At 37.1% G+C, this 17699-nt stretch overlaps 2 protein-coding genes across 8 annotated transcripts in view; one reads left to right on the forward strand and one right to left on the reverse strand.

Annotated features, from left to right (window-relative positions):
* The window catches only part of CSPP1 (centrosome and spindle pole associated protein 1), a 226232-nt gene that overhangs the window by 120679 nt on the left and 87854 nt on the right, over window positions 1-17699 (reverse strand). For 5 of the 6 annotated variants that reach the window (XM_057531766.1, XM_057531764.1, XM_057531765.1 and 2 more), the window contains exon 1: window positions 1247-1641. The exons of the other annotated variant lie outside the window; for it this stretch is intronic. In XM_057531766.1, coding sequence (XP_057387749.1) covers window positions 1247-1317 — 71 coding nt within the window. In that variant the 5' untranslated portion in view covers window positions 1318-1641. Of the gene's footprint in view, window positions 1-1246; window positions 1642-17699 lie in introns of those variants that run through there. 6 annotated transcript variants of the gene reach the window in all.
* Window positions 1640-17448, forward strand: COPS5 (COP9 signalosome subunit 5). Of its 2 annotated transcripts, none has more exons than XM_007185020.3 (8): window positions 1640-1932; window positions 4205-4439; window positions 5409-5537; window positions 6210-6275; window positions 6812-6897; window positions 11612-11723; window positions 15378-15526; window positions 17208-17448. In XM_007185020.3, exons 1-8 carry the CDS (start codon window positions 1790-1792, stop codon window positions 17290-17292), a joined length of 1005 nt encoding a protein of 334 aa, XP_007185082.1. In that variant the 5' UTR covers window positions 1640-1789; the 3' UTR covers window positions 17293-17448. The 2 variants fall into 2 exon arrangements, with proteins under 2 accessions (XP_007185082.1, XP_057387751.1); XM_057531768.1 differs by having other exon boundaries at window positions 1800-1940.

Genomic DNA, 17699 nt, shown 5'->3' on the forward strand with positions numbered 1-17699 from the left:
TTGTCTTTAATCCACTTATATATGATTTGAAGGGATGGATCCAACTTTATTTGCTTTAACAGTTCCTTCTCCAATTTGAGGAGTGGGAATAAGAAACTCAGTCCCTTTCCTTCCAAGATCTCCAACATGCAGTCCTTATTCTGATCAATTCCTGGGAGCATTTTCTGCATATTGACCTTGCTTTGTTGGAAAAGCTCCGTTAACCATTCTCGATCTTGTAAGTTAGCTAATTGCTGTAGACAAAGTAAGAAGAGAGGAAAAATACTTTGTATGAGGGTTTGAAAGACAAATTATCTTCAAATGGACGTTAATGTCAAAAACCTCAGGCGGGGGTTGTGGACTCCAGAATTCTAATGTTTTTGTCTTAACTAAATGTCACACACCTTTCTAGGAGTAGAGGATACAGCTCAGAGCGGAGTGCCCTGCACTCTGAAGCTTACAGTGAAAAAAAAACTTCCAAGTAAACAAATACATTATTTCAATGCAATGTAACAGTTACAGAAGCACCTACAGACATTTAGAGACACCGTGGAAGGAAGATTACTGGAGAGAGAAGGAAGTCAAGAAAGACTGCATGGCAGATATCGCTGAGCTGTGTTTTTAAATATTAATATGAGCTCCCAGTCAGAAAAGTAAGGGGAGAGCACTTCAGGCAATGCTGACCACTTATGCAAAGTTTCAGGGTAACTAAAGAAAGATGACGCTGGAGAGGTGAACTGTGATGCTTTTGTTCCTCTTTTTTCCCAGCCAAAACATTACTGAACATCCATGGTAGGTGTTACGTATAAAACAAGGAATAAGAGACCTGGTTCCTGTGATTTTGAGCTTGGAATCTAGTGTGGAGTGGGGGAAAGCAGGAGAAGAAGAATACCAAAAAGCAGCAAATAAATGAAACAGTTAAACACTGTATTAACTCTTGGATGACAACAAATAGTCCCCGTAGACTAATCCGGCCTCGGGGACAGAAGTGGTTCCAGAGCAGTGCAGAAGATTAAACTGTAAACTATTGTTAAGAACTGGGTACCGGCACTTTCAGTACACCAACAGCTCGCATAGATGTTACTTTTTACAAAAGCGCCAACCAACATGACCGCAGCGATCCACCAGTTTCCACAGCCCCTTCGGAACGCTAAACAACGCCCCCCTAGAGAAGTCTAGGGCCCGGCCAGCACGCGCCCGCAGGACTTTACTCATGTGCAGTGATTCACGTGTTATTCTCTCAAAACCAGCATTCAGAACCACTTACATGTCAGTTTTTCCACAGACATCCTTTATTTTTCTAAGTCTTCCAACAAACTTATTTCGTTTAAAGTACATACACCCACACAAAAAGGCTTCTCTCCCCCATCCCAGCTTAAGGATCCACCCATTTTTAACATGGCGGAAGCCGAGCCTGCGCAGTCCGAACGAATTCCAGTTTCTGGCATAACGTTACATGCCCTTCTTCCGGTGCGGAAGGCTATACCATTCCCTGCGTAATCACCGTTTTTGTCCTAATTCTTACGTACAGTTTTCCTAGATCATGCGTTCTCATTTCAGCCATAAGAAGATTCCTCTGTCTCTACTATTGCGTAACTGCTGTTTATACCGTCGCGTTCTCGAAGGACCCCCGCCATTCCCGAGTGGTCCGTACCAACTTCACCTCCGGTGCTAGGTGTCATGGCGGCCTCGAGAGTCTAGTGCGGGTGTGCACCTGTGCTGGGGCGGGTCCGGAGCCCACAACCGGAAACCCAGCGAGGTAAAGTTGCGTCTAGATTGTGGAGGCAACAGCTTCTCCGATTCCTCGGCGATGGCGGCTTCCGGGAGTGGTATGGCCCAGAAAACGTGGGAATTAGCCAACAACATGCAGGAAGCCCAGAGTATCGATGAAATCTACAAATACGACAAGAAACAGCAGCAAGAAATTCTGGCGGCGAAGCCCTGGACTAAGGAGTGAGGAGGTCCCTGGCGAAACGCAGGGGAGGGCGGGGTGGCGGGAGTTTAAGAGACCCAGGAGGAGTGGGAGTTGGAGGGGATAGAGAGCTTGTCTTTTCATGTGCAGGGAGGAGAAAGAGTAAGTGTCTGAGAAATTTTGCTTTACCTTTTTATCCCCGCAAGTAGAGCCTAAAACCCTCCACTGGGGCGTGCTTGATTCCCCTTTCTGTCTCTTTAACCCGTTTGCCTTGGGAGAATGGAAGAGGAAAACGACAAGCGGTGATTTGGGCTTTTCACTTCTCAACACCCGTATTGTCAGAATATGCTCCACACTCTGCCTTGAACCCTGTGTCGATATACACTTTGTTGGGATCTTCCGCTGATCTCAGGCTGGAGACTGCAGCTATCTTCAGAAACTGAGTCAGCCCAAGGGTCCATCTTTTAGCCTATAATCTTTTAGATCTCTAATTGTTTTTTGATTGCTGGTAATTATTTCAGAAACACAAGGAGGCTCTGGTCAGTCTCCCAAAATGTTACTCCACCAGTTCACATAAGCTAGAAATTATATCCAAAGACTTTAAGATTCTTCGCCCCTTAGCAAAACTCGTGTGTCCCTGGGAGTGATGACAGGTAGAGGATTCTTTACCCACAGCATTTATTCTTTCCTGAGAGCAGATATTGTTAGGGAGAGAGTAAAAGGAGCACAGTCTCTCTAGTGGATAGACAGGAAAGCAGTGGTCAACAACAAAAACCATATTTCATCTGTCTCAGTTTTTTTACAAGGCAAGCTTTAACTGTCAGTATTCGGATTCAGCAACGTTTACTGAGTACTTACTATGGGCTGAGCATTGAGCTATGAATTTCCATGTCATTAAATCTTCATGACAACCCAGTACTGTATTTTTATTCCTTTTTTGCATATATGAAAACAAGCAAATATAGTAAATAACTTATTTCATGATTACACTGAGGCAGCGAACTCTTAAGTGAGCAAGTCAGACCGAAGATCAAATCTCACAACTGTCACTAATTAGTTGATTGACCCTACAAAATTTACTTATCTTCATTTTTTTAATCTGTAAAACAGAAATAAGACCTACCTGTTAATTATGTCATTAAGATTAGATGAGATCATGTATAAAAAAAAGTCTAGAATGTATGTAATAGAAGCACAATAACTGTCTTTTTTTCCCCAGTAGATAGAGGAGCGAAGATTTTAATTCATATCTTGACTCCCAAGACCAGGTCTCCATATTTTTCAGTTGTGATTGAGATCTGTGGGCAGACATCTTAAAAAGGCTTCTCAAAGACACTGACCACTCTTTACAGACTGGTTAGTTTGCCTGGTTGTCTGCTATTTCTATAGCAGGCTGTGCACTTAGGTTGATATAGCCTGTTAAATATTTGGAAACTATCAGCTTGCCTCACTGTGTGATTGTATCTCTAGTTATATTCATCCTAGCTGTTTTGAGCTGCATCAGTGAGACTGAAATGTAATTTTATTCAACAGTAGTTTGGTCACATCCACAGATGACAAACTGAAATAGCGATCATAGTAGAATTAAAGATATTAAGGCTACGTTTTGCATTTTGAGGCTAATACCACAGAGAGAAGCCGCAACCCTCAACACACTGTTCTTTGAGACTACTGTAAAAGATCGGTTAATAATGCTAGTAACAGCTTGCACTTACTTAAAAAGTTTTAGTATGTGTCAGGCACTAAGATAAGCACTTTATATACATTATTTCATTTACTCCATTTCCTCCTAACAATAGCTCTATGAAAACAGGCACAGATGTTACGTGGTTGTCTCAAGGTCACAGCTCAGACATGGCAGTGCAAGGATGCAAACCTAGGCAGATGGATGTCAGAGCCCACATTCTTAACTGTTAGGCCAGAAGGTTAGGCCCAAGAGTAATGAAGCACAGCCATCCAACCAGATTCAGAAACCGAGATTTGGTGATTCCAAAAGTAATGGAGAAAAAGTCTATTGAACTGGTCATGTAATTCCCTCCTTTCTACTTGAATAGCATATTTTAAAACTATTTCATACTTTTCCCTTCCCCCCGTGGGAAGTACTTTGCAGGATTATGACATGTTTATCATTTCCATCCCCCTTCCAGAACTCTGTCCTTTTCTACTTCCTTTTTCTTTCCCACATTCTACACTCTTTCTCCCCATTCCATCAATATAAATTCCTTCAATACTTATTTGTTAATCTCCACAAAAACTTGTCTTGAAATTGTACTTATATAAGAAAGTTAATTACACCATGCCTTTGTTTTGTAGTCACCATTACTTTAAGTACTGCAAAATCTCAGCATTGGCTCTACTGAAAATGGTGATGCATGCCCGATCAGGAGGCAACTTGGAAGTGATGGGCTTGATGCTGGGAAAGGTGGATGGTGAAACCATGATCATTATGGACAGTTTTGCTTTGCCTGTAGAGGGCACTGAAACCCGAGTAAATGCTCAGGCTGCTGCATATGAGTACATGGCCGCATACATAGAAAATGCCAAACAGGTAAAAATGCTGTTCCTTAAAATTTGGTAACTGCAGGAGTCTCACAGTTACTTTTGAGTTTCTAAATTTAAAACTATTCTCTCTACATTAAAGTTTATATTTTAAGTTACTACATTAAAGTTTATATTTTAAGTTATTCTCAACTATATATAATGTATATGAGATTAGCATGGATTTTTTAAAATAAATTTTCACTCAGGAGAGTAGATCTTAAAAATTCTCATCACAAGAAAAAATAATTTGTAACCGCGTGCGGTGATGGATGTTAACTACACTTATTGTGGTGATCATTTCACAGTATGTACGTATCTCGAATCATTATGTTGTACATCTGAACTAATATGTGTCGATTATATCTCAACTTAAAAATTTTTCTTAAATTCTCACATTCATTATGTGTGTGTGTGTTTAAAACCAAAAATTTGGAAACAACCTAAATGTACCTGGATATCAAGCTGATTAAATAAACTATGGTATATCCATACAATGAACTGCTAGCCAGCCTTTAAACAAAATAAAAACTAGTTATCTATATATTTATTTATATGAAACAAACCCCAGAATGTTTTGTTGAGTGAAAAAGCAAAGTGTAGAACACTGTAGGTGGTATGCCATTGTGTGTGTTCTTATTAATCTACATAAATGCAAAGACTATATATTCTATATGCAAAGAATAGCTCTGGAAGACAGGTGTGTAAGCAGCTGCCTACAGTGGTAACATCTGGGCTGAGAAACTGGTTGAGGGGAAGGAGGTGGTAAGGAGACTGAATAACCTTATTGTATCTTATTAATTTTGTGCCTTGGGCATGTATTATCTAAAATATATATTTTTTTAAATTTAAAAGCAGCATATGCTTTAACTATTCTGCATACTATTATTTTACTGTAAGACTATGTAAACAGACAAATCACAGGTGTCTCTAAGATTAAACAGGAACTTCAAGCTCTTTTGCCTTCTTCATTTGTTAGGTCGGCCGCCTTGAAAATGCAATTGGCTGGTATCATAGCCACCCTGGCTATGGCTGCTGGCTTTCTGGGATTGATGTTAGTACTCAGATGCTCAATCAGCAGTTCCAGGAACCATTTGTAGCCGTGGTAGTAAGTATTTTTACAACCAGTTTTAATTAATTTTCATGAAGATTTACTAAAGCAAGTATACAGAGAAATAAAAACAGTGTGGTAAAGAGCAAGGCTCTGGTGTCAGTCTGCCTAAGCTTGAATCTGAATTCCACCTCTTTGTAGCTGGAACTTTGAACAAGTTACTTAACCTCTCTGCATCTCTTCCCCCACTCTGTAAGATGATGGGTGTACACAGCATCTATGTCTCAGTTCCCTGCACATAGTAGGCATTCAGTCAATGTTGACTGAATTGATTAAATCAGGAATTGCTAGAGCAGCTCTTGCACTGCTCAGTGTTGTAGATGCAATCCAGGTTACTATGAGGAAGGTAGAAATTGTTCATCAATTAAAGAAAAAAAAAAAACTTGAAAAAGAGATGAGCAAGTCTTCAATTAATACTCTTAAATAGTATAATAACTAGATCTAATCTCTAAATTAATGATGAGATTTCTATACTTAACCATTCTGGTGAACTTCTGTGGTTTTCCAATTTGGTTATTTTTTTCCCTATTATATGATTATTTTTAATTACATGTGTGTGTGCATATAGTGTTATATGTACATATGTATCTCTAGGCTTATAATGTTTAAACAAATAGAAGTATATAGTGATTTTATAATCAGCAGATATTAAATATATCTTTCTTGTAGATTGACCCAACAAGGACAATATCTGCAGGGAAAGTGAATCTTGGAGCCTTTAGGACATACCCAAAGGTAATTTTAAAAATTATAAGTCCCTATAGTTTTTTAAATTTTAAATATTTGATTTATTTTTAAAGATGTGTTATGGTTAGTATCTCATTTTGTCCTAAAATAATTTAACAATATTTACAAAATAGAAGTCCAGCTACCACAAATTGCCCTTAGCAAAAGATAATACACTTGTGCTGCATATTGTTAATTTTATTAGAAAAGCAGTCTTCATTTGTTAATAAGTATTTGTATGTCCATGGCATTCTGACGGGTACTAGAGAAACAAGTTAAATCCATCTACTTCCTTCCATGCAATCTGAAATAGATATGAGCAAAAGTATGTATCACCTGAGGACAAGGAAAATGAATCTATAAGCCAAATGCAGCCTTCAGCCACCAAATGGGGTTGAGGGAGGTTATAAGCAACATACTTAATGTTTTGGGGAGTATTTGGCTCCCCAAAATTAATGTTTCTGTAAATAGAAAGCTGCATAGAAAACATGTTTTTCCTCTGTTTTGTTTTGTTTAAATCTCCTATTTTCTTCATTTTTGTTTAGGGCTACAAGCCTCCTGATGAAGGACCTTCTGAGTACCAGACTATCCCACTTAATAAAATAGAAGACTTTGGTGTACACTGCAAACAGTAAGTAATTTAAAAATGTATCTGATGCCAAAATCATCATAAGAAACCTTAGAGATCATCCAGACCAAGCCCCTAATTTTATAGATAAGAAAAAAAGTTCAGATGAAATGCATTTCATAACCTTTTAAAATAATAGTAAGAATATACAAATTTAGTATGATGTTTGAATTTTTATTAATAATTGTTTTAATCTAACATGTTATTTACTTTTCACACATACATAAACACTTTATCAGTGTACCAGATACTTGGCCCGTTAATGAATTTAACAGTTGAGAGAAGTTGTATTCAGGGCCAGCCTGATACTAGCGTTTCTGCAGCCTTCAGTGTACCCAGTTTCCACTTAGCAAAAATTCTCCCCAAACAGTTTCACTCCCAAAGTTAAAGAAGCCATACTAAAAACTACTTAATTGTATATTCCTTTAAAATAGTGAATTTTATGGTATGTGAATTATTTAATACATCTCAGTTTTTTAAACTGCTAAACCAATGAAGACAGTTATCTCCACCTTCTAAATGTATCTTACCACCTCTCTTATTATCACCTTGACCCAAGCCACAGCCAACTGGAGCTTAAATCAAAGCACCAGCCTTCTAGGTGGTCTTCCTGCTTCTGACCTTTACCCCACCCCTTAAAGGTCTTTTGTCAGCCAGACAGATTCTGTTAAAATGTGAGTTAGATCATGTTCCTCCTTCTCAGAATAACTTCCTGTCTCACTAAGAATAAGATCTATAGTGCTTACCATGGACCACACAACCCTATGTAGTCTGGCCCCTACCATCTCTCTGAGCTCATTTCCTGTCACTGAGCCTTTGCTCTCTCCATTCCAGCCATAGTGGCCTCATTATGGTTTATCAGATGTACTAGGCAGGCTCTGGCCTCAGGGCCTTTGCACTTGCTAATCCCTCTGCCTGGAACATTCTTCCTTATTTCCATGTGACTCACTATTTCAATCAACCAGTGCCTGTTTAAGGGTCACCTTAACAGAGAATGTTCATTGATCACCCTATTTAAATTAGCACCTTCTTGTCACTCGGTGTTACTTTTCCCTGCTTTATTTTTCTTCTTAGCACTTGTCACCACCTTATATGTTTTTGTTTCGTTGTTACTGACTTCATTAGAATGTGAACTTCATGAGAGTAGAATCAATTCACTGCTGTATCCTAACATTTAAAATAGAACATGGCACATAGAAGGGTGGGCACCCCCCCCCCAAAAAAAAGAAAAATGTTGCCTAAATGATTACTAGTGTCCCTTTCTCCATACCTCCCATCCCACTTCAAGGAATACCTTAACTACCCATGTGCTACGACTGCTTATTTTTGTGTTTAGAAATTCTTAGAAAATTACAGAATTTCTAAAATTTAATTTTTAAATATATCTGGTTTTCAGTCATCCCTGACATACTTCTGGAAAAAAAGATTCTATTTTATTTTTCAATTAGAGGTTTGGAATTAAATCACTTAATTTGCTCTACTGAAAAGAACTTAAACCATTCCTGTTTGAGAGAATTGCTCCTAAGCATGGAAACACCTTTGCCATGATACTTTCATTTTCAGAGTTAACAATTTTTTTCATTTATATTGAGTTGTGGTATCAAAAGCTTATACCTTTAATACCTGCTCTACTTCTTTCACCCCCAGCAGCAGCTTTTGAAACAAAAAAAGACTGAGGCAGTCTGGGCTTTCTGTATCCAAACAAAGCTGCATTTCCTGTTTTTCTGAAATAGGAGCCTATCAAAGAGGAGTTTCTGCATTCTAGCTACCTGCACTGCTAGAGCCTCGAATTTTGAACCTGGAATTACTAGGATATTCAAAGATACTCTCTTACTTAGGATCAGTTCCTAAATGAAGAGTAAACTTTTTCATAGGGCAAATAAGTTGCTTAATTTATTTTTATTTCAAATCGTTAATGAAATATAGTGCCAAGTTGAAAGAGCAGGGGTTTTGTGCAGGCTCGTTATATATCCATTTCCTAAATTATTTGACAATGAGCTATTATTTGTAGTTTATATTGATCTTTTTTTTTCTTTTCTACCTTAAATTCTAGATCATAATCCAAAGTTTGTCTTAAACATAGAATCTAATATAGATACTAAATATATTTAACTTTGAAGAGGCTTAGTAAAAATAGGACACAAAGTGTTTTTTAAATTAGCTTGTATGTTATCAGTGTTATACAGGCACATAGTTTAAAGAGTCAAATGGTTCTATGAAATTTATTATAAAATAAACAATCTTGTACCATTCCCTTTCACATCTCCCAGAGGCAGTCACTTAAACTATTATAGTTATTCCGTTTAAGTATTTACCCCCGTATCTTCAAACAGCATGCTGATAGTGCTACTTCTTGATTTTCAGTTCTAGGCAGTACCCATCATTGACTTCCCGTACAGAAGATGAGGATTTAGCTCCACGAATAATTTTGAATATTCTCCTTGTTTTCAACTCTGCTACTGAGATTTGCAGCTAATCACTACATAGTAGACCAAAATTTTTCATTGCATCAACCTACAGAATTAAAACAGTAATAACATTAAGGTGGTCCATATATTTTAAAACATAAAAGTCTGTTCTAGACCCTCAAGTTTGAGTTATTTTCCATCCTTTATAAATCTAAATATCTGTTGCTGTGCTCATCCTCTCATGTCTTTTTCCCTAAAGTATCAGAGGTACAACCCCTCCTTTCTAAAGCTGACCTTTCCACTTGAGCCCCTGCCTCCTCTTCCATACCTAACCCCCTCAACTCCCAGGGCCTCACTTCTTAAACAATGTCTTAAATGTCTACACTCTGGATATAACAATTAAGACCGTGAGGTTTTGATAATAGACATAACTTACTATATCCTTTTGCTGCTACTTTCTAACTCTGTGGCTTTGAACAAGGTCTTTACTCTCTAGAGTTGTTTCTTTGTCTGTAGAATGGGAATAATAAATCCTTCCTTGTATGGTTGTAGGAAAGATTAAATGAGAATGTATGTAAAGCACCAGGACATAATAAGTGCTCAAGAAATATACTATTCCACTTCCACATTTCACTATAGCTGTGTCCTTTTCATATACACATATGCATGGATATCTTAATCTTGAACAAGCCTTTACTTAGAATGATCTTTAAATTCTTACTCTTTTTTTATTTCTTCACTCCTGAATTGAATGAACAAGAATTTTTTGTTGTATCCATGTGCCCTTATCTTTTACACCACCAACCTGAGTGTGAGCCTTTATCTCCTCACATCTGCCACGCTGCAGTGGCATCCTTTGTGGTATCCCTGCCTCCAGTTTGTCTCCTCTAACACATCTTACCACAGCCAGCTTTCTAAACCACCTCTTTGGCTGTATCACTGATCTGCTCAAACACCTTCTGTGAGTCCCAAGTACCTAGAAGATCATTTCTTAGCCTTTTATGTAATGTCCTCTGCCAGCTAGACCCCAGCATAGCTTTCTAGGTTTCCCTTCACATAATTCTTCTGCTCCTGCTAAACTGTCCAGGCAAACTGATTAACTTATTATTCCCTTCATGACTTTCCTTTTTGTGAGTCAGTGCTCTCTGCCTAATGCTACCTCCTTGTTCTCAACATATCCACACTATAGACTCATGTAAGGGTTACTCTAAATTCTGCCTTTTCCCTGGGGCTTCTCAGGCAGTTCTGTCTATACTAAGAGTACTCATTATCTCTAACATTCAATTGTCAGGTGATTAATTTTAAAAAAAATTTTTATTTATTTATTTACTTATTTATGGCTGTATTGGGTCTTAGTTTCTGTGCGAGGGCCCTCTCTAGCTGTGGCAAGCGGGGGCCACTCTTCATCGCGGTGCGCGCGCCTCTCACTATTGAGGCCTCTCTTGTGACAGAGCACAGGCTCCAGATGCGCAGGCTCAGCAATTGTGGCTCACGGGCCCAGCCGCTCCGCGGCATGTGGGATCCTCCCAGACCAGAGCTCGAACCCATGTGCCCCGCACCGGCAGGCGGATTCTCAACCACTGTGCCACCAGGGAAGCCCCTGAGATATTTAAATATTTATTACTTTTTAAAAATATATATGTTTCAGACATTTAACCAAATTTTCCTTGCTATCCCTGATTATAAATTAGGCACCTTTGGAAGCAGCAGTAATTCTTTTATGTGGTTTAAGGACCTACCTTAAAGTTTGCTTTTCCAAAAAGCAGTAGGTCCTCATTAGGGGATTAAAAAGGGAGGAATGGGGAGTCCACATGACATTTTCAGGGGTTTTTCGTTTGTTTTTGTTTTTTAATTTTTATTGGAGTATAGTTGATTTACAATGTTGTGTTAGTTTCAGGTGTACAGCAAAGTGAATCAGTTATATATTTTTGATATTTTCAAAAGCCTAACAAAAGTTATAGTTGACCCTAGAGAGATAGTTCATTAAGTTTGTGTGCTATTGGCTGGAATTTATGAACTCAATGGGATAAACATATGTCATTCAGAAGTTCTGATTAGTTCTTGATAATTTCTTGGGAATTTCTGGGCTCTACAGAGGGGAGAAATATAACACAACAATGTTTAGTTAACAGATTTGAAACCATACCCCTGAAGAGTAAGGAAACCGTGTTTACCTGTTATTCTATTAGACTAAAAATTAAAATATGACTATTTGGATATAAAATGTAATTCACTTAAATTTGACCATAACCTTTATATGATGTGGTTGAATTTTTTTTACTCACTAGATTTGTGCTTTTGTTTCATAGATATTATGCCTTAGAAGTCTCATATTTCAAATCCTCTTTGGATCGCAAATTGCTTGAGCTTTTGTGGAATAAATACTGGGTGAATACGCTGAGTTCCTCTAGCTTGCTTACTGTAAGTACTATACTTGCAAGGGATGTGTTTGAATTTTTTATCAATCTACATAAGTTGTTTAATATCTGAAACTCTTTTTCATGGAAAGGCTATATCTGACTTGGCCAAGATATTAGGCCTGGGGGCAGATTCTGCATGACCAGAGGTGGATTGGGATACTAGGCCAAACCAAGATCTGTGTCGTGTACCACTAAGACCAAGCCTAATATATATACAAATATAGTGGCCAGATGAGGGTGAGGTCTCCCCCTGCCTTAAACAGACTTACAGAGAGAAAAATACAAATACTGTTTTTTGTTGTGTGTCTCAGGTAGGACTCTGGTTACAAGTGACAGGAGACCCAACCAAGCTGGCTTAAACAAAAAAGAGAATCATGTAAACTGCAAAGTCCAGGAGTAGGGCTTACTTCAGGCACAGCCTAAATTTGCATTCAGACAATATTATGAGGTCTCGGTCTTCCTCTCTCAGCTTTGATTTCAAGTCATTTGGCTTCAGTTTCAGACTTCATGTGAAACCAAGATGGCAGCATTAGCTTAGCTCTCCCAGCCTCTCAGTTTCACATTGAAAAGAAAAGACCAAGATACACACACATCCCCGCATATTCCCAGGCAAACCTCATTGTGTCTGGAGTTTTGTAGGTCACGTGCCCATCCTTAAACCTGCTCTGGGTGAAGGGCATGAACACTATGAGTTCATGGGCCAGGGAAAGTGCTTTACTGCTGGGCTGGGGTAGAAGAAACTCTCAGGAGCATGTGGACTAAGAATGTCCTCAGAAGGAGATCAGAATATCACTACCTTAAAGCAGCAGATGCTAAGCAGGAAAAAAAAAAAAAAAAGTCGTGAATATATCATTAAAATCTAACATTTAGAAGAATATTTGTTTAACAAACTTCTATCTAGAGCTTAGTAAGGAACAGTTTTGTTTTTGTTTTGTTTTTTTAAGAGTATTAGTATTTACTTATTTATTTATTTATTTATTTATGGCTGTGTTGGGTCCTCGTTTCTGTGCGAGGGCTTTCTCCAGTTTGTGGCGAGCGGGGGCCACTCTTCATCGCGGTGCGCGGGCCTCTCACTGTCACGGCCTCTCTTGTTGCGGAGCACAGGCTCCAGACACGCAGGCTCAGTAACTGTGGCTCACGGGCCCAGTTGCTCCGCGGCATGTGGGATCCTCCCAGACCAGGGCTCGAACCCGTGTCCCCTGCATTGGCAGGCACACTCTCAGCCACTGCGCCACCAGGGAAGCCCCTGTTTTGGGTTTTTTTACCTTTTTTTTTTTTTTAAGTAAGCTACTTCATATAGCACAGTATAACATAGTGGTTAGAACCACAAAATTTGGAATAAAATAAACTCAGTTCAGAAACAACTCTACCACTTTACTAGCTGTGTGTGACCTTCACAACATTATTTTATGCGACTAAGCTTTTCTAATCTAATGATAATAGTACCCACATTGTTAAGTACACTGAGATTATATGAAATATTTTATATGTAAAGTAATTAGCAAAGTACTAGGCATATAGTAAAGCCTCAATAAATTATTGTTTGTTTGATTCATTGTATTCATGGGAAAAGACCTCACTTGAGCATATTTACTATGGTTTTAAATATAATTCTGACAAGCTTTCTGTTATTTCTTATCCTCAACGTTCAGAAATAGCAAATTAGAAGGAAAGAGAGTGATCATAATAGCAAACAGTTATTAAATGCTTCCTATTTACCAGGCATAGCTAAATGCCCCATGTGTGGTATTTCCTTAGAGGCAAGTATACTAATAGCAGCCAGAAGTGACACATGATGGCAAGGGGAGGAAACAGTAAGACTGGAGCTGTCTGAACCTTTGTATAAAAGCATACAAAAAAAAAAAAAAGCATACAGCTCTGGGCTTCCCTGGTGGCACAGTGGTTAAGAATCCGCCTGCCAATGCAGGGGACACGGGTTGGAGCCCTGGTCCAGGAAGATCCCACATGCCACGGGGCAACTAAGCCCGTGCGCCACAACTACTGAGCCTGCGTGCCACAACTACTGAACCCCGCACACCTAGAGCCCGTGCTCCGCAACAACAGAAGCCACTGCAATGAGAAGCCCACGCACCGCAACGAAGAGTAGCCCCTGCTCGCTGCAACTAGAGAAAGCGCACGGGCAGCAACAAAGACCCAATGCAGCCAAAAATACATAAATAAAATAAATAAATTTATTAAAAAAAAAAAAGTATACAATCCTATTTACTCAGCCTGTGGCTGTCCCTGTATTCCAGTACTGCATATATTGAGGACATTAATAATCAAGAAAAGGTTAAATTATATTTCCTCCTTTTTTGTAGTTTTATACCTAGTACATTGCATTACTAAGCATTCTAAGAAAAAATATATAAATATATGTTCATTTCTTTCCCCAGCTAAAGCATGTAATCTAAAAGCTACAAGAAAAAAATTATTTTCTGATTTATATTATTTTTCTGTGTGTTTAAAATGTAATTGATTTATTTTTTCATTTTAATAGTATAACTCTTTCTGCCATCCTACATTTTTATGGCTTGAGCTAAATCTTCCAAACGTGATGTGGAAGTGTTTTCTCCAAATCTGTGGGGGAGAATGTATTGGTGACCTAAACCATTTAGATCCAGAAAAGTGAATATAATTGCATCTTTTTAAAAATATCATAAGTTTGTAAAATCATTGGAAAGCTGGTAGCATTTTAAAGGGCTCTTTGTAGTAACTATGATGACAGCAAATAATGTTTTTAAATGTCTTGTGATTGAACTGTATTTCCTATACACTATTTTACAGACTGAGCAAATAGAATAAAATAAAGATATTCCAGTAAAATGTTTTTACAAAATATTACAGTTAAGTGTACATATATAATTATTAATTTTTTTGTTTTTAAAATGTATGAAATATTAACAGCATATACAATATTTCAGCTTACCAAATGTGGGTATCCCTGTGAGTATACAGCAATACTCTAAAATATAACTATGGCTATAGCTAGGTGGAGGGATTGTAGGTATTTCCTTTTTTTTATTTATACTGCTCTACATTTTCCACATTTTCTGTATAACTATTAATTTTATAATCAGAAAAGCTAAAACAAATGTAATTTTTTAAATATTGTCATAAGTACTAATTCTGGAAGTTCAACATGAAAAAGTAACAAAATTAGCTAACAATTATTAAGGCTTTTACCAGGTGTCATCAACAGTCCTACGAGCTTTATATACATCACTTCACATAGCTTTAAGGTAGAAATTATCACCTTCCTCCCCCATTTTCACAAGAAGACTTGAAGGCACAGAAAAGTAAAGGAGTTCTCCCAAGGCCTCCCAGCTAATCTGCAGCAGGGCCAGAACCTGGACTCAGATCTGTGTACTTCAAAGCCTCTCATAATAACAAATATTAGATTTAAGCAGTCGAAAAGAACAATTTCCAAATTTAATCTTGAAATTGTAAAAGGTGCAAAACCCTACACTTGAACTGCTTGAGCTTTGCAATCAGTTTTTGCAAGTATAATTTGACTTCTTCCTTCACTGACTATCCACTTAGATTTCATAGTGGAATTGTTTGTAAATGAAATGTTCTATATAGAAGAAAATTTACATACTTTTTTAATGATAGACTAGTATCATATATTGACACAATATCATTTTCCCCACAGAATGCAGACTATACCACCGGTCAGGTCTTTGATTTGTCTGAAAAATTAGAACAGTCAGAAGCCCAGCTGGGACGAGGGAGTTTCATGTTGGGTCTAGAAACACATGACCGAAAGTCAGAAGACAAACTTGCCAAAGCTACACGAGACAGGTAAGTTAAGCAAATCTATTCCTACCCCTAACTTTTTTTCTTTCAAGATTTGCAAATAACAGGATTCAAATTCCGTACAGTTAAACTTATAACTTACAGTGGTACCTGAATATTAACTTATTTGGACCTTTAAGAGTTGTCAAATGCAGGTTTTGACTTTGAAAATTTAGGAGACAGTAGGTACATTAAAGACTTTTAAGAGTCTAGGTAATGTTATGAAAAACTCACAGTCACCTTTTCCAGGTTCAGCTATAAAGTGTAAGAAAGAAAACCAATCCATTGCTGGATCTTTAAACAAAAACAAAACCTTGCGAAAGGATGTCCTCAGCTATTCTAACCTAATCATCATCTGAAGTATTAAATTAGGATTTAAGTTTATCAAATTTCAAATTTTTATAAAGTTTTAAACCCCTAAATATCAGAGGAGTGATTGTATCTCTCTTATTTTTCTGAAATAATCCTTTATACAGTAATTTATTATCCCAAATTTCACTACAAGAATTTGTTAGGAACAAAGTTGGGATATGTTCTCTGATAACTTATGAAATAATTATGTGGTCCTTCAGATGCATACAGGATTGGGAGGACTACTAAATAACATTTACTTTCACAAAAATTTGAATTTTAATGTGATAATTAGGGGTAGAGAGGAAAGGAAGACTATGTTGACGTCTATATAAACCAATACCTTGGTATCCATTTTAAGAAAAACTGGACTAGTTGATAGGAAAGAAAAGAGAAGGGAGCGTGCAAAGTGTATTAGGAGTAAAAGCCATCTTGGGTTAGAATGATCTCATTCCCTTCTTCTCCATGGGTTTTTAAAAGGTATAGAGGTAGTAGCCTGGATAAAAATTACATTTTTCTTTGGCATTAGGTCTTACTTTTGATACTTGCTCTGAGTATGTCATTTTGCTCATCTGTCTTTACATATGTCTGATTTTTTAGTGTCGAATTTTATCTGCATTTACATCTCGATTTCTTATGAAGCAAAAATTTCACTATGGGAATGTAGTTATGTAAGAAGAAAAGTAGGAAGGAGAAAAGTAGTAGTACAAAAGTAGAAAATTTTCCTTCTGGGGGTAACTTTACAAGAATTGCATCTCTTCTGAATTTTGGTGGGTTTTTATCGTGTTTTTTTGTTTTTGTTTTTTTATCAGTTTTAAAATCTAAGTCCTTCACCCACTAACCTAACTTTGGCTTTGAATTGTTTGAAGGATGTTTGTGATTATTTCAGGAAAAAAAGCATAAGATTCATTAAAATCATTTTTAAAAATTATTCTAAGTAATGAACAACAAGGAATAGCAGATTTTAATGTAACATTGGAATCTATAATTCTGAATCATAAATAACTTCGGTAACCTTCTAAAACAGAACTTTTCCCAAACCTTCTGACAAATAACAAAATTAACTGTTATGAATTATATCAAATTTTACATTGTCATTCTCCTGGGAAGGTGTTAGTCAGTAGTGAAATGATCAAAAGACATGCAGAAGGCTAAAAATCACTGTAGTATACTATAAAGAGTAAACTATAAATTGGTATAGTATATTTTGCGGAGTATGAATAGGACCAAAAATCATTATTTGGATGCAACGATGGAAATGGGGGAGAGGGGATTTGCATGTTTGAAATAGTTCTCAGTTCTTGTGACATTATGTGATGTGTTTTTTTCTTTCCAGCTGTAAAACTACCATAGAAGCTATCCATGGATTGATGTCTCAGGTTATTAAGGATAAGCTGTTTAATCAAATTAACATCTCTTAAAAAATCACTAAGTAGTACTTTTGCCTGAAAGCCAGTATGAGAAAAATACTCCAAGTAACACTTTGAAACCAGTTACCAAAAATCTGATTAGAGGAATAAGGTGCTCTGAAGTATCCTAAGTATTAACATCCTATAATAAAATTCTTTAAAATAAAATTGTTCTTTCATTGTTTTGTGGGAGGGTTACATTATTTTTCTAGTATCCTTTAATGTTCTTAAATATACGGGAAAGAAATATTGTTAGAACCTTTCTGTTTTTTAAAGTCTTGCCTATCTAAATTAGTCAAAAGATTGCAGCATTTCACTGCCATATTATCAGAGACACTTTTCAATTTGCCTAAACCTTCTTTTGATGATAGTCTGTTGTTAGTAAAAATACAATTTAATGTAACATTTTTATGTTCCTG

Source organism: Balaenoptera acutorostrata, chromosome 17 (genome assembly GCF_949987535.1).
Source record: "Balaenoptera acutorostrata chromosome 17, mBalAcu1.1, whole genome shotgun sequence".
Taxonomy (NCBI): domain Eukaryota; kingdom Metazoa; phylum Chordata; class Mammalia; order Artiodactyla; family Balaenopteridae; genus Balaenoptera; species Balaenoptera acutorostrata.

Bases quoted from the DNA above. Each gene is read 5' to 3' on its own strand.
- COPS5 (XM_007185020.3), top strand. From the start codon at position 1,790: ATGGCGGCTTCCGGGAGTGGTATGGCCCAGAAAACGTGGGAATTAGCC. The intron at 11,724-15,377 runs GTAAGTACTATA...TTTTCCCCACAG, and splicing joins GTTCCTCTAGCTTGCTTACT to AATGCAGACTATACCACCGG. The intron at 15,527-17,207 runs GTAAGTTAAGCA...TTTTCTTTCCAG, and splicing joins GCCAAAGCTACACGAGACAG to CTGTAAAACTACCATAGAAG.